This window comes from Ailuropoda melanoleuca, chromosome 14 (genome assembly GCF_002007445.2).
Source record: "Ailuropoda melanoleuca isolate Jingjing chromosome 14, ASM200744v2, whole genome shotgun sequence".
Lineage (NCBI taxonomy): Eukaryota > Metazoa > Chordata > Mammalia > Carnivora > Ursidae > Ailuropoda > Ailuropoda melanoleuca.
Window position 1 is genome coordinate 95941206 of NC_048231.1, and position 17894 is coordinate 95959099.

At 33.2% G+C, this 17894-nt stretch overlaps 1 protein-coding gene and 1 long non-coding RNA gene across 2 annotated transcripts in view; one reads left to right on the forward strand and one right to left on the reverse strand.

The window, feature by feature from the left end:
- CDH19 (cadherin 19) overlaps nucleotides 1-17894 on the reverse strand; it is a 93716-nt gene that overhangs the window by 50239 nt on the left and 25583 nt on the right. The window contains exons 3-5 of the mRNA XM_002922054.4: nucleotides 16480-16774; nucleotides 1559-1678; nucleotides 56-220 (exon numbers count right to left, since the gene is read on the reverse strand). Coding sequence (XP_002922100.1) covers nucleotides 56-220; nucleotides 1559-1678; nucleotides 16480-16774 — 580 coding nt within the window. The remainder of the gene's footprint in view (nucleotides 1-55; nucleotides 221-1558; nucleotides 1679-16479; nucleotides 16775-17894) is intronic.
- LOC117796062 overlaps nucleotides 1-17894 on the forward strand; it is a 42187-nt gene that overhangs the window by 3850 nt on the left and 20443 nt on the right. The window contains exon 2 of the long non-coding RNA XR_004620404.1: nucleotides 8406-8535. This is a non-coding gene — a long non-coding RNA (uncharacterized LOC117796062). The remainder of the gene's footprint in view (nucleotides 1-8405; nucleotides 8536-17894) is intronic.

Below are 17894 nucleotides of genomic sequence, written 5' to 3' on the forward strand. Positions count from 1 at the left end.
ATTTAACATATGTATAATTATGTTATAATGAAAATTCAAGATGTTTTCTACTTACTTTCCTTAAATATAGGTTTATTGTCGTTAACATCAGAAAGTTTAATTAATACGCTTGTTGTCCCAGACAGTGCTCCAGGCAGACCAATCATATCTTTGGCTTGAATAATTACCCAATACTCATCTTGCAGTTCTCTATCCATTTTAGAAGATATTCTTATGACTCCTTTAAAAATGTAATAAAACTTCAATTATTATTTCACTATTAACTATGGTATCCTCCTAGTTAATTTCTTAAGAATTCAATCATATAATCATTCTTTTGACACACTTAAACCACTACAATATGCTAGACACTGTCCTGAAGAAATAATAATAATAATAATAATAAACACCAACTCTGCCTGGAGTTTAGCATAGTCATCATATACTAAGAACATAAGCAGACCCTTAATAAAATAACTATATTAATATAATCTGCAGGTAGAAAAGAAGAATATCTTATTTTTACCTCAAATTATTTTCTGCTATCTTCTCTAACATATTTGTGTGCTACAGTTAACTTTTCCCTTAAATTTGAAATAAGTGAATTATGAATAAATGTGGAAATTACAACACCAAATTTATGCAAAAAAATATTGTGCACCTGTGATGTTAAAGTCTATTTGAAGTCATGATATGTGAAGAAAGGTTTTTTTTTTTTGACTGACAGTTATTCATAATCTACCAATAGAGATAAATATATACACAGATTTTCAAACTCACGATGGACCATAATAAATGTAATAAATATCAACTTTCCATAAAATTATTTAGTGAAAAAGTAATTATCACGGCAAAAAAGAAAACTAGGAAAAATTTAAGGTGGTGCATAGGACAAGGGGATGCTGGCCTCAAGATTTTGGGAACACTAACATGAAGAAAGAGAATGGCCAGTACTCAAATATGTTTGGGGAAAAGTGTTCATTGAAAAATTGTGAGACTTGTAAAAACAAAAAAGGATAAATTGGGCCATACTGTGATGGCATTTTAATTGTGGACTAAAGTGTTTCACAGGTGTAATCTTTTATATGAATCACTGTAGAAACTGTGAATATATTAGACACTGCTAGTATCTCCCTATGTTTGACTCTGGAGAGAATTGGGTGGGAAGGTGTATCTCATGTGGTTTTAGTTTGCATTTCCATGACTACTGAGGTTCATCATTTTTAATATGCTTACAGGCTTTTTTTAATATCAAATTTTAGTCAATTGTTTTAAATGTCTTTCAGCATAGTTTTAAATTGGTTTTTTTTTTCTTTTTCTAACTGATTTGTCTTAATCTTTACATATGTCGTATACCTTATACACAAATGATTTGTGGTACAGAGTTGGAAAATTCAACTATGAGCATTAGAAAAATCAGCTAAAAGCCTAAAAAGAATTGAATGTTTAAAATTACAACCCATTTATTTATTGAAACATCAGATCTACTGTACAGCATGTTTATAAGCAGATAATTTTTGCTCTGACATTTGTCTACTTAGAATCCTGTTGAATTGCACTTTATTTCACTCAGAAATACCTGTTGTTGGTTCAGTGGAGAAATATGGTTGGCCTTGTAGTAAACTGTACAGGAGACGAGCATTATTGCCACTTGAAGGGTCATCAGCATCACTTGCTGTCACCTGGATGACTAATGTTCCTGAAGAAAATATAAATAGTAACAAGAATGTAAGACTGTGGTATTATTGAACAATGCATTCAGTTCTATACAGCATTCTCTCTTTAGCAAGATGATGATATACAATGAAAGACAAGCCCTCCTTACTCAGAATTATAAAACTAGTATCATTCTGTATAAACAAGAGAATATAGCCTCATGCAAAACAGCCCTAATTCCTATATGCAATGTAGAATTTTAAACATGTAGTTCTATGCCATAATGAATGTAACTATTAAATGATCCATGACAAGATCCATTCAGGATCTTTCAAAGGTGTATTATTAGTGGAAGAATCAAAAGGAAATTGGAAGCAGTTTACTTTAAAAATCATATTGTGAACTATAACTCAAAAAAGTCACAGAATGTTGATAAAATACTAACAAAAATTATTGAAATGTGCTTGAATTAGTATCAAGTTGAGGAAGGGCATAATTATCTTCCCTGTTTAATTCCTCTCTATAAAAAAACTTACTTCGAAGAATTCTTTTTTTTAAAGTACAAAGCAAAATCTACCACATATTGATAACGTAAAGTGTTCTCATTAAAATTAAGTAACAATCAATAAAACACAATGTAAGTATTTGTACATTTAAGCTCCATTCTTAAATTAAATATATATCTTTAAAATTATTGAGCTTTTTAATCATCTTTATGTAAACGTGGAATAGCATTATGGGTCTTGTTGGAAATCTGCATTTATTGAAACATTATGTTCTGTGTCAATAAGAATGGCAACATGAACATCACAGAATCAAATAGCCTATGTGATTTTCTTTACAACTAGCATCATTAATATGTTCATTACAATCTAATTTTATAAACTAAGACACTCTAAGAGGAAGCCCTTCTAGTCTTCTGTAGTAAAATTGTTGAAACTCTTACCGTGGCCCTTAAATATATGTAATATTTCCTCTTTTGTCTTAGTATTTTGCTAGTTGCTTAACACTTGTTGTATACTGTACAACCACACAAAACATAAACACCTTAGTTTCAAGTGTTTTACAATACATTCCTTCCATTTGTGACAACATGGACCGTAAGGACAGTATGCTAAGCCAGATAAGGCAAACAGAGAAAGACAAAGATACTACTTATATGTGGAATCTGGAAAAGCTGAGCTCAGAAACAGAGAGTAAACTGCTGGTTAACAGGGGTTTAGGGTGGGAGAATTAAGTAAATGTTGATCAAAACCTAGAAAACTGCAGTTAGAAAATTAATAAGTTCTGGAGAGCTAATGCACCGCATGGTAATTACAGTCTACAATATTATATTGTATATTTCAAAGTTGCTAAGAGACTTGATCTTAAATGGTCTCCCCCCACCCACACACACAAAAGATAATTATATGAGGTGATGAAGATGCCAGCTAATGCCAAGGTGGTAACTATATATTACAATATATAAATGTATCAAATCAAATTATAGTAGACCTTAAACTTACACAATGTTGTATGTTGATTATATCTCAATAAAATAATAAATCAATAAATAATCAGCAAATAATAAAAGCCATTTCTGTAGTAATTACAAAGAGTTACTCCAAGAAAAGGATTCTTAGGGACATCAATTCAGTTTGTATTGGGCAAGACTTGTTCTTTTAACTACCCTCTGCGCACACATCCATTTACTTTTTCTACATTTCCTATGTCTCCATTTCATTTCTTTCTCTAGATTCCAGAACTAGACTACCTGTATCTAGCTTCTGGAGCAATAGTCAAAATCATTGTATGGTTAGTTGCTGACCAAAAGAAATTCTTACTATTAGGACTTTAGGCCTCCTTACCTAGTACTATACAAATGAGTACCAGGAAGATCATGAAAATGCACTGAATCACAGATCACCCTGTACTTCATTTATAGAAAAACAAGTTAAAAAGTTAGGGTTTTTTTCCATTTTTTTTTTCAAGAACATTTTAAACTGATGCTTCATTTACTTCTAAGCAGAATGTACCTCTTTGGTATTCTAATGTGTCACTCCCTTGCTCTCTACTAAATGGAAAACCTAATATAATATATTAATGAGTCACATAAAATAATTTCTGAGTGTGTGGAAAATCCAAAGAGTCAACTCTTAGGAAATTAAGTGAATAAAAACAATATTATAAATATTCACAATAACTTTCTAATGTGAATTTATTAGGAAGTTAAATTTCTGGGGAAATATTTATTATTCTCTCTTTTAAGATTTATAGCTATTTTAAATTGAAAGTACCAATCTATAGAGCTGAGAAAATTCTACAATGTTTCAATGGCACCCAGTGCTTGGTAATAGACATTCATCAACAACTAGTGATTTACTCCTAATATTTATGTGTGTGTATGTGTGTGAGAGAACACATATACATGTCTATCCTATTTTAAGTTACCATCAAATATATATAAAATAAATTAAGATGATAAAAATATGCAACAGAATTTCAAAAAAGTCATTACATATAGTTTTGTTTTTAATTCTTATGATTTGTAAATTATTGGTTGTAAAATTCAGAAAGAACTTAGCAATGTTCAATTTTTATATCCCTCAATCTAACTTTCTTTTATTTACTTTAGCGGTTTCCTGGCTTTTTTACTGACATCACAATTCATTAAATACACGCTAAGCAACTTTAAACCCTTAGATATTTTCTAAAAGATTTTTCTAAAAAAATCAAAAGACATAAGTAAGCTTATATATTTTCCTAATCAGTAATTTAAATACTGCAGAAATCTTTAAGAAAGCATAAACTGTAATAATAAATAAACATTAGAGTAGTCAAGAAATACAAAAAACTTTGATATTTTTTTAAATGTTTTCCATTTGTTTCCCTTGTCATTTGTAAGAGAATCCATCTGTACATTCACTTGCAGTTAGGAGTTAGCTATATATTACACACAAAATTGAAACAAAAAATCACTATAAGACCAATAATGTGTCCTTCAACGCAAAATAATCAGTAACTGTTCCACAGTCCCCTTCCCCCCTTGTTCTATTACCAGTTAAATATAGGTAAAGGGATACTTCATGGTTGAAACAAATAAATATTAAATTTATACTCATTGTTATACAAACCAGATGTAACCCTTCCTTTATTTGTCAGTAATCTCAGCTGCATTACTCACATTTGAATCAAATGAATAGCACAGGGGTGCTCTTTTCAAGTACAGCAGCCTTTCTAGGCTTACAAAATCACTGTTTGTATGACATGATCTTTGTTTACTGTAAGAATCACTGAACAGTTTTATGGGAACTGTGGCTCCAGTCTCCTGGTCATCCCATTCCCTAACAATACCTACCCATCACTATAAATAAAAGCTGATTCTAAAATATTGTGGGTATTATTCTACATAAGAACATAATTTATACAGGCCCATCTCTAGCATACTTATGGGACTACTTTTAAATGTTTATTTTCATAGGAGAAGGCATTTTGAATTTTTGATTACTAAAATTCAAGAATGTTTTAACAGAAAATGAACCAATATAATTTGTGGCATTAATGGCTTAAAAAAGAGCAATATAAAACAAAAATTCTCATTAGATATATAAAACACATCTGATAATATTCAATTTCTATTTTCAATAAAAACCCAGAAAATTAGAAAAAAAGGTCAGCTTTCTAAATCCGATTAAGGGCAATTTTAAACTTTGACAGCAATCATTTTTAACTGTGAAGAGTTAGAACTTATCCTTCTGAAGTAGTTAAAAAGCAAGAGTTTATTATCACTGCTATTTTTTAAAGCATTGTACTGAACCTCTTAGACAATGCAATGAGGCAATGCCATGTATACCGAAATGAATGATTAAAGATGATGACAATGACAGACCAATGATCCATAGATGATGGATGGATGGATAGACGGATGGATGGATGGATGGATGGATGGATGGACAGACAGATAGATAGTAGAAACATTTTTTTAAATTACAATAATTATTCAAAGGCAACAGTATTTTTGCTGAAAATCAAGCAGAATATACCTATAAAAAAGTTTACAGGAGAATATTAAATAGTTAAATTAGCAAGGTTACAGGAAGAAAAAAGATACACAAAACTCCATTTTTAGGTATACTAGAAATATATATTTATAAAGTATTTCAATTAAATACATAATATATATAACAAATAAAAATACCCAGGAATATCTAAACAAAAATTATTAAAGATCTCTACAAAGAAACAAAAGAGAAATTAATGATCAAAAATGAACAAAAATACTGGGTTTATGAATTAGATGATGACACAGCATTATCAATAAATAGATCCACAATGTAAATGCTATCCTAATCAAAATCTTCTCAAGTTGTATTACTGGATAAATTAAAATGATGATTATGAAATAAGAACGGAAATGCAAAGGACCAAGCATGGCCAAGATGATTTTGATGAAAAACACCTAGAGGAGTTGCACTAACATACAGCAAGGCTTAGGACACAATCACAGCAATAAACACCATATAGCGTTAGCCCCTGGAGCAACAAAAGATGATACAACTGATTAGAGATTCAGAACCCAAATCATATATATGTGGAGAACTCATTCATGCAATGGTGGCACAGGTGAGCAATGGGGAATCATTTCAATAAACGTTGCAGGTTAAATTGGATATCTCCATCCATCCATCCACACATCCATCTATCAGTTATTTCTTTTTTGATCTAGAATTTGGCACATTTAAAAAAATCAGTTTAAAATAAATTGTAGCAATAAATGTGAAAGGTACACAACATAAATATAACAGAAGGATGAAACTTCCATAAAAATAGGAAATTTTTTGTATAACATCAGGGAAAAAAGACAAATGCCAACACTTCTTAATCAGAATTGGGTGATTGATAAACCTGGTTATTTGTCTCAATGCCAAATCCCTATTTTTGTTTATTAGACATTCTCATTTGTTCCTTTTTTCCAGTCTGGACTGGTTGCTCTTACTCTACTGAAACGGCACTCAGTAGAACGTTACCCTTAATGGTGCATTACTCAATCAGTGTACGAAATATGGTGCATGCCTCACATATGAACCAACCTGTTTAGCCTCTTCACTCATTTCATCAACATTTTATTGTGCTCTCAGTAAAACTGACAAAGTTGGTTTAACAACATTGGTGGATCAAAATTAAAGTTTCTTTAAATTATGCTAGTAATAAACTTATTTCTAAAAGACAAATGATATATATGTGCATTAATGAAAATGGCTTTATATAGATTATTTTAATATTAAATACATCAACAGATAGATATTTTTAACATGTATTTGCATTATTTAATCAGTTTCTTAATTTTGTTTTTATGAAGAGTGCCCTGGGTTATCACTAGCTCTCTTTCAGATTTAATCACGTCTTAAAAGGAGACATTTTACTCAATGCCGGTATGTCTCCACTATTACACTATTTCTCACAACCCATGGAGAGCCACAAATACAAAGCAGATGTCCTCCAAACTCACTCTGGATTATTATAATGCACCTACTAATAATATTTAAAAATATACAAAATCAGGGCCAAATGCTCTCTGGACAAAATGCTCTCCTAAAAATAGGATTAAGCAGGGCTGTCCTGGGTCAAACTGGAGATCTGATCACTACTAGTTCACAAAATCTTCCTGATCTTCCTGGTTGTAATCTGAAACCAGCCCCTCACAAAGGAGGACAGGAGGAAACCAAAGAAAGGGGCAGCCCACTCTAGATTGGTAGGTGGTAGTTGTATTGAGCAAGAGAACTTATTCATGAGGCTTGTTTTGGGCGGCTCTATGACCAGTAGTTTTTTGGATCTGTCCACCAAGTCTTGAAAGTTATAGAGGCCCTACATAGCTTCAGTCATATATACCATACAGAGAGTCTCAATACCACATCTCTATCTCAAGTCTGGTGCTTGGGGCAGCTTCTGGGAGAGGAACCAGCCTAGTGGAACCCAGAATCCAAGGACAGGAGAGGGGCTGAGGAGCCTCCAATTTCCCAGGCCCAGTATGCAGGTCAACGGGCAGTCACATTCTCTCAAAGATCTCCCCCAACGTTTCACAACCTCATGACCTGTTCTTACAATCTTACATGCTCCTCTCTTCCATAATGTGCCCTAAGCCATCAGCAAGGGGCTTCACTAGCACGGAAGTGGCTCATTTGGCAGATATCTGGCTGCCCTGGAGGCAGTTAATACTGGCACGTAAAAGAAAAAGACAGATTAAGAAAATAATTCCCAATCAGTGACAACTGTTTCACCAAGAATCCCATGACCTGAACCACTCATTTACTCAGTCCCCTAAGCTGGGAGTCAGATCACTTTTATCTTCATGTGATTTAAAAAAGATGACACATTAACAGAGTCATGAGTTATGAACATGCAACATTTGTTTTAATAATGGCACAGGCGCCTCCTTGTGAGGCTGTAAGCGTCCAAGGCTGTTTTACTTTAGGGGGCAGCTTTTATCATCAGAGATATTCCAGTGTTCAACTAAGGGCAGACTTTGCTTGCTATCATTCAAGTTGCTGGGTGAATTTAGTAGGGGCTTCTATGTGTCATAACTTCCTGATTAAACTAGCAGGAAACAATATGCCCACCTGGCCTTGAGGAGAGGGAGGTTGGTAGCTTTAGGAACTTGACCTGGCTGTGCACATCACATGTTAGCTGAGCCAGGCAGCACTATCAGGTATAAGGAGATGAACTGGGGGTGGGATATGCCAGGCCAGGACCCAAACACCTTCTTTCTTTTAATGGTCTGTGTTCTATTACAGGGATATTCTGTTTCAACAGGTCCAGTTGTACCAGGACAATGGGATCCCAGTGAGGAGCAAAGAGTTTCCATTCACCCAGAGGTGCGAAGTAAATCACCCATCCTGGTGGGACATCTCATTGCAAATTCTGGTAAATAACTCTCTTCCCAGGCATGATGGAACTTGGTGTTCTCAGAGGCATAGCTTGTTAATTTGAAGTGCAGATTTGGGGCAATGGTGGTTTCCCCTGACTTCCATACCTTTAGGGTACTGGTGCCTCAGCAGGGTTCCCCAGTCTGGCATATGGGGCAACAAACTCTACTGGTTGATCATTCAAATCTATAAAAGCCTGGGACAGTACTTTAGTCCACTTGGCCAAGGTGGTTTTACTTGTTAGTAATTTAATCTCTTGCTTTATGTTTCATTTTTTTTCTTTTTACCAACCCTGCCTCTTGTGCATTACCCAGGAGATGGAGAAGCCATTCAAAATCATGTTCTTGTGTCCGGTCTTGCATATTATCACCTTTGAAGTGCAACCCTTGATCATAATCTAACCATTCGCAGCACTCGGGTTCTCTAATTCCCTCATAGTGGCAGCCTGGTTCACACAATGACAAGGGAAAGCATTGTTTCCACACAAAACCGGGCATGTTTAAAATTCTCACTCAGAGAGAGGGGGCCAATATAATCAATTTGCCAACCTGTCAACAACGGGAAACTCCATTGGGTGGCTCCAGACACCTTTGGCAGTTGCCTTGGGCAGTGTTTAGAACACACATGACATGCTGGTACTGTACTGACCAAGTCACTGTCTTTCAACGGCAATCTCGCATCCTTGGCAATAAGCCATACTACTTGAAGTGGCCACTTTTTATCTGCTGTATCTATTAAAAAGTCAGTTGCTAGGGCACGTACCCAAAATAGGGCATCATCTTCTAGACTGCCTTTTGGTGACTGAAAGGTCTAAAAGTCAGCATGCATCTCTGAGTTGAGTCATTATAGCTTGACCAGAGATGGCTATATTGTGTGGAAATGAAGAGAGATCAGACTCTTTCAGTCTAAAGATCCTCTTAAATCAATTTGTATCTATTCTATTAATGAACAAAAGTTCACAAAATATTACTCTCTCAGAATCATGGGGTTTTTTAAAATATTTTATTTTTAAGTAATGTCTACACCCAACATGGGGCTCAAACTCACAACCTGGAGATCAAGAGTTGCATGCTCTACCGACTGAGTCAGTCAGGAGCCCCTTAGAATCATGTTTTAATAAGAATTCCTCAGTTTACTTGTTCCAATAATAAACATACAAATGTAATATTTTATAATAATTCTGGGTTCTATTATTACATTGATGGTTCATATTACTTACCTATATTACTGCTGAGAGACTTACATAAATGGAAATTTAAAATCAGTTTTGTCTTTCTAGCTAGATTCTAAATTTTCAAAGCTATTTTTTGGAAAAGGACTTTATGAAAAGTTTAAGACAATATTTGACTTCACCCATTTTGTCAGCAATACTATATGACAAAAAATTATTATTATGTAAGTAACACAGGATGTAAACTCGTACCAAATTCTTGAGAGGAAAATCATAGTTTAGAAGTCTAAACCATGGGAATTGGGAACTGCAGTTTGCCGATATACTTCATTTGTTATGACAGAAGCTACAAAATTATAGTAAGATAATGGTATATTAATGTAAGATAAAATATTTATTGCATATGAGAAACCACATGTAAACTATACTTTCTGTGGCATTGTTAAATTTTTAAAGCTCAAAAGCATTATTGACAGCATGAATAATGTGATTTCCCAACACATTAGACATATTCTCACATCAAGAGTAAAACCTAATGTAAGAATAGTGTAATTCCATCAATACTGATTTATATGGATTTTAGTACTAACCAGAAGTATTTCAGAGGACTGAATGAATATTAAGTTTAATATTAGTAACAAAACTTTATTAAATGATATCTCATATTTCATACCAAATGCTTTATCTTCTTTGTAGTGATTATGGGAGGCATCCATAAAAATGTAAAAGAGTGATAAATTTTGATATGCAGACTAATTTAGATATCCTGCAGGCAATAGAGAAGTCAGGAACCTGTGACAAGGACATTTTGTATGTAAAGCTTCCATTCATATAGAATACTAAATAAACAGTGTGTCCTGGTTTAATACATGTTTGAATGCCAAGATCTGAACTGTAGATTTCAAAATGACTCATTTATTTTAGTATGCAATTTTTTGTGTGTTAAGGTCAGTGGTAAAAATATTAAACAGGCTTTTCTTAGAATGAAGTTATAAATTGTGGAATAGGCTGGCTATTTTTACATGCAGTTTTAGTTCAAGTACACTTTGATAATGCTGAAGCAAATTTCTTGAGAGGATGTTGAATTGTGTTATGGTCAGGCTTAAAGAAGCCCAAATTAAATAATATTATTTTGACTTCACTCTGTGTCTGATTTTTGTGACATTAAAACGGATACAAAATTTTAGATAATTTAGTAAAATTATAATTTTCTGAAATCAAATTCATGACAGAAACAAGGTTTTAATCTGTGAATCTGCTCATTCTTTCACACTGGGCACTTATTTTATTAGTTTGAGGACCATTATTTATTTACAGAGACTAATTGGCCCATCCCTCCTGTGTTTATATTTGAGACGCAATTATTTTACAACCTAGAACCTCCAAGCAAAACTCAAGAAACAGATGACATTTTCCCACTTGTCACCTTAAACGTACAAAATAATCTTCAAATTTTTTTTTGTTTTTCTATCATCACCTGAAAATTAGGTCATTCTTATTATTCTTGTGTTGTATTTTTGACATCTCTATTTTTCATAATGTGAGAGAATTTAAGTCAAATAAATAGACTGTGTTTAAGAAAGCAAACAATATGTTCAGAGAAAATACAGAGTAATCCATCCCAAACTCAGTCACATTCAAGTCACATGTCCAAAGACATATTATAGACTATAATTTTCAAATTTGATGTATTTTAAGAAATAAGGATTTTTATTTTTCAGAGAAATCTCTGCTAAGTGTTGATGCTTATTAAATTTATGAATTCAAAAAGTGACATCTAAATTTGCACGTGTTTTACATAAACTGAATTCAATCTCTTTTTTTATAATGGGTGACTTGTTATTTTGATGGTAAATACTATTAAAGTGAGTTTTTTTCCCTCCAAGCTTTATTGAGGTACAACTGATATACAGGATCGTGTAAGTTTAAGGTGTACAATGTGATGGCTGATATACACAAATATATTGAGAAATGATTATCACAATAAGGTTTGTTAACACCTCCATCACCTCATATAATTATAATTTTACCTTCTTGTGGTGAGAACAGTTAAAATCTACTGTCTTAGTAACTTTCCAATATGTAATACAGTAATGTTAAGAATACCATACCAAATATTTTACCCCCAGACCTGAATCATCTTATAACTAAAATTTTGTTCCCTTCGACCAACATTTCATCATTTTCCCACCTCCCAGTCCCAGGCTACCACCACTTTACTCTGTTTCTACGAGTTAAACTTTTTTAGGTCCATATATAACTGAAATTTTACAGTATTTGTTTTTCTTTGTCTTACTCATTTCATTTAGCTTAATGCACTCAAGGTCCATCCATGTCATCATCAATGGCAGTATTTCATGCTTTTTTATGTAGAATAATATGCCATTGTGTGTGTGTGTGTATATACTAAATTTTCTTTATTTATCCATGATGAACATTTAAGTTGTTTCCATTTTTGTCTATTGCAAATAATGCTCCAATGCACACAGAAGTGCAGCTATCTCTTCAAGATAGTGATTTCATTTCCTTTCATATATGCCCAGATGTGGGATTGCTGACTTGTTGAGAGCTTTCATTCTGAAAGATACTGAATTTTGTCAAATATTTTCTTCTGTATCTATTGAGAGGATTATATATCTTTATACCTTATTTGGTTAAAGTGGTGTATCATGTTTTATTTGCTCTTGTTGAACCACCCTTGCATCCTGGAGCTAAATCCCACCTGATCATGGTATATGATGTTTTTCATGTGCTGCTGAATTGGGCTTGCTAAAATTTTGTTGACAATTTTTGCATCTGTGTTCACTAGAGTTATTGACCTGTAGTTTTCTTGTGGTGTCCTTCTCTGGTTTTGGTATCAGGGTAATGCCAACCTTGTAAAATTAAGTTTGGGAGTGTTCCATCCTCTTCAAATTTTTGGATGAATTTGATAAGGATTGGTATTAATCCTTCATTTAAATGTTTGGTAGAACTTACCAGTGAAGCCAACTGGTCCTGGACTTTTTTTGTTTGGATGTTTTTAGTTAGTGATTCAATCTTACTAGTAATCTGTCTGCTCTGATTTTCTGTTTCTTTATGATTCAGTCTCAGTAGGTTATATGTTTCTAGAAATTTAAATATTTCTAGAAGTTCTACACTGGGAAATTTTACAATTGAGGAACCACTATTCAGAGACAGCCTGAAGCACTTTAGGTCACTATGTGCCTCAACTCACACCCACAGAGCCTCCCTGAATTTTATATCCACCAATATCCTCCATTCATCTCCCAAACCTCATCTAATTACTTACATAGCTTTTCACCCATCCATGCACTCATTCTTTGACTCAATCATCACAAACTTCAGGTACTGTGTGATTCCTAGCCTAACAGACCTTATATTTTTGTGTGGAAGAGAGATAATAGTTTTGTAATTCCAGACCAACAAGTGGAAGCACAATGTTTTATCTCAATTCTATTTGGTAGTTCTAGTTTTGGAAGTAATTGCATTTTAAATATAATGCAATCAGTAAAAGCCCACTGTTACTCGTAAATAAATATGTGTTTAATAAGCAACAAGTAGTTTGTAGTTTTCTTTGTTTTCTCTTCTGATGACATCCTCAAATGGAGATTCCTTTCAGTACTCTACAAAATTCTACATGCAAAGTACAGATTCAAATATAATAACTGATAGCTGACTACAATACAATGCATGATATTTAAGATAACAGAGAATAAAATGTTTGCATTTGTTGCTTTGTAAAGGATAAGATAGGTGGGTATGGTATTTGCAAGCAAGATTAACACCCAAGAACCTATAAAAGGGCAATGATATGGAAAGAACATGAGCATTAAGTAAATATTCAGGTAAAATAATTCATATTATTCATTACTTAAATATTGAGATGGGGAAAACAGAAAAATCCCATATAATTGATTTTTTCAAAGCAAAGTCAATTAAAGGAATGCTTCAGATGGAAACCATCTATACCTAGTTGACAGAACAATGGGGATATTCTTCTATCTCCATATAAGATAACACTTCTGGTAACAGCTGACTATTGTTTTGTTGGCCACTTCCTCCCATGGAAAGGAATAAAAAGTGCTCATTGATTTTAGTACGATTCCATACAAGGCCTGAACTTGGACTGGCACTCCCACACAATGTACTGAATTACACAGATTAACTAGGTTAATATATAACTGCAAAGCAAAGAGATTTGTGCTAGTCAAATACCATACAGAACAAACCAATATTTTGTGATCTCTGTTGAATCAACCACAGTCTTGTGGCTACACTTGATGCCATGATGCAAAGACTGTATTGCACATACTGCAATACCCTTTTGGGTCAACTCTCCAACTCTACATGATAGAGTACCTCCTCTTCTAAATCTAAAAATCCACCCCTTTGCTCTCAGTTATTGCCTTTGTCTCATACCTAATGGACAGAAATAATCACTTATTAACTGGTTTATTATCAACCAAAGTGTTAACCTATCTGAATCTGTCTCCTCTACTATTGATCTAGATTCCATGGGTCTTTCCTTTCTCAAGAACAGTTTTCCAGCAGTTATAGATAGCCCCCTAATTTTCATCAAAAATAGTGTTTTGGATCATTGCCTATTGTATATGACTGTGCTTTTAACTTTCCCATCTTAATAAATGATTAAATAATGATAACAGCAAAAAAATCCTCTTTACCTTTATCTCTCTCTACCTAGTGCCCCACATCTCTATTTTCTCCCTATATTATAATATCTTTTAAAGTTGGCTAAATTCACTATAACCCCCTCTTTTCCATCCATTCATGCAATAGAATAATCTCCAAAATATCACAGTCACATAAATTCAACTTTATTCCTCTTACCAAAATCAGTAGGAGCCTTCAACTTCCCAAATCAAAAGTCACTACACTTTCTTGATTTTATTCAACCTCACAGCAGCATTTCACACAGTTGGAGGACCTCTTCCTTTGCAAAATCCCTTCTCATGTCTTTCTCTTTTCCTATGTCACTGGCCAATCTCAATCATTATAAATTAGCAGTCAACCCCCTTTTGCTTAACAGTCAACTCACCCTGTATACTCTTCTCTTTTCTGCCTACATTCTCTGCCAAGGGATCTCATCCATAGCCATGCCTACATGCTTGCTATATGACAATAACTCCCACATTAATAAGTAATATGCAATCCTCACCACACTGTATGGGAATATTTTCCTAGAACATGACATGATTGGACTCCTCGTAATCAACTTCAAATATCATCTCCTAAAAACGTCCCCACTTCCTCCAGTCAATCATCATCATACCTCACCCATAATTAACACTTTCATACATACAGTATCAAATATCACCTTATTTAAATATAGTTACTGTTTGTGTGATATAACTAAAACATAAGTTTCATATTAGCAATTACCTCCAAAATTACATTTCAAAAAATTTTCTAGTAAATGTTAGGTCCATAATGTAAGCTGTTTAAGAAAGAAGAGGAGTAGGAGGAGGAAGTGAATGAGGAGGAGGATGGAGTGGGAAGAAGAATTCTGCCTAGCTACCAAATAGAACAATAAAAATGTGTCATTTACATCTAATGATAATTGGTCCTGATATACATTCACAGTTAAATTTATTTATGCTGTAAAGACCTATGTTCTGAAAACATGTAGAAAGAAATCTTTAAATTGCTTCCTAGAATGTTAAAAAACAAGAATCAGGAAAATACACAATAGAATATACAATTTTAGATTTAGTGGCTAATAAATCAAATGCTTAGGTAAAGCAATTTTAAAGTATGTTAGCATAATTTAAAATGACCATTATGGAATAGAATTTATCACATTTAAGTAAATTTTATGAACTTAATTTTACTATATATTGTGCAATCAAAATTTTCTGACTCAGTGAATGAACAAATTTTGCATAGCCACACCATAATTTCCTCTCTATTAGAAAGACATTTCTGATTTTCAATGCATTCAGTTCTTATATCTTATGGAAAGCACTTGCTTCTGCATGCATTATATTTAAAATATTTATAAAAATAACACCGGAATTGAAAGGAACTTTGAAAATAAATACAGTTGCACACAGCTGTTCAACCACTTTGGTTTTTGTCATTATGTCCCATGATTTGGGTGCATGTAGTATTTGCGTCTTATAAATTGCCCTCTACTACTTAAACATTCATGGTTTTCAGGATGACCTTATGCGCCTTTGTAGGTACAAAATTATATCTTGTTTTGGAAAATGCATTTTTATAATGGAGAAACTAGTAAGCGAATAAGCTAAAGAATTTTAAAAATCAGTAAAGCATACATTTTTTTTTTGTTTTTTAGATTTATTTATTTATTTGTTTGTCAGAGAGAGAGAGGGAGAGAGAGCATGAGCAAGGGAAGTGGCAGGCAGAGGGAGAGGGAGAAGCAGGCTCCCCACTGAGCAGGGAGCCCAATGAGGGACTGGACCCCAGGACCCTGGGATCATGGCCTGAGCCAAAGGCAGATGCTTAACCAACTGAGCCACCCAGGCATCCCTAAAAAATACATGTTTAACCTTTTTTTTAATTGCCTTGAAGACTGAGATATTTTAACAAGACAAATAACGCATTAATATATAGTACCATTGTTTACAAAATTTAAATGATCCTCTATTTTTTTAAATATTTTACTTAACATGTTTGTAGAAGGAAGTACAAGTGTTGAACTTTAAATAATTCACTTCCAAAACATAAGTTCAAAATTTTAAATCTTTTGTCATTGTTAATATATCTTTGATGTAAATTAATATGCAATACCTTCTGGAGACATCTCTGGTACAATGGCCTCATAAGGTTCATCTAGGAATTTTGGTTCATTGTCATTGATATCCGAAACTCTGATGACAAACTCAGACTCAGGTTCCACAGCCCTTCCAGTAGTGCTGTCTATTACCTGGGCTCTTAGAGTGTAGAGGGATCGTTCCTCTCTATCAAGCTTCTGGACGGCATATATGTCACCTGTTCTCTCATCAATGACAAAAATACTTCCAGCTCCAGCTCCCAAAAGCTTGTACTGGAAAGAGTTGTTTCCATTATCTAAATCAGATCTTAGCTGCAAGTACAAAGAGGAATAATTTAGTTTCTAGACATCTTTGAATGGACAAATCAATTTTAACGATTTTATTTTCATGTCTGTTAATTTTTTCCCAAGTTAATAACTGCATGTAATTCCCATAGTATATTAAATCAGGTGAAATATTAATTTTAAGATTAAATTCTATCATCAGGCAGAGGAGTCTGAAATTTCAATGTAAATCACTATATAAATTTTATTACTCTAAATAGATTATTCTAATTAGAAACTACGATAATTGAAAAACAAAGTACCTTTCATAAATTACGCACAACAAAGTTGGTTCATGTTTACTCTACGATTACATTCTTGGTCACTAAAACCATACTCTCAAATATTTGTATTAGATTGGGACCTAGAAACAGATAGGAAGATAATAAACAGTAATGTTCTATCTCTAGTCTAAAAATACAAAGGAAATATGAAAATATTAACAGGGAAATAAGGGAGCATGTTGAGAAGATAATGAGAGCCTCAGCCATCCTTGTTGGCATTTATAACATGTCATAAAATCTACAAGTTGCTTTATATATGATTTCTCAATTAATCCTCATAACATTGTGAGATATGTATTATTGATATAATCATTTATACAGAGAAAGAGAGACTGAAAATTTTTAAAACTTTCACAGAGTCATGGTGTTTGTATAGGTTTATGATTTAGACAACAGGTAAGAGCTTCTCTGAAAACTTACAAAGCTAACCAAAGAAATACAATCTTAAACAAATTCATAACATTTCTGATAGCTTAAGGTACAATGGCCTAGTTAATACATTTCTCTGTGATTGGGTAGAATATCTGAAGATATCTAAAACAACTAATTTTAATAATGTGTTGAATAACACTGCTATTCATTGAAAGAAACAGATTGGGAATAATAATAAAGAGATAATAAAAGAGCTATAGCTCTTTTAATTTGATAGCTCTTCATTACTCATAAGCTAAAAAGGAAGTTTCCATGACTTACTAATAAGAAATGTCCTTTCCAATAAGTATATCAAATGAAAGTAAGGTATGGTTATGTTTTTCAAATATCATTTCAATACAGTTTGAAAATTTGATTCAGGGTCGCCTGGGTGGCACAGCAGTTAAGCGTCT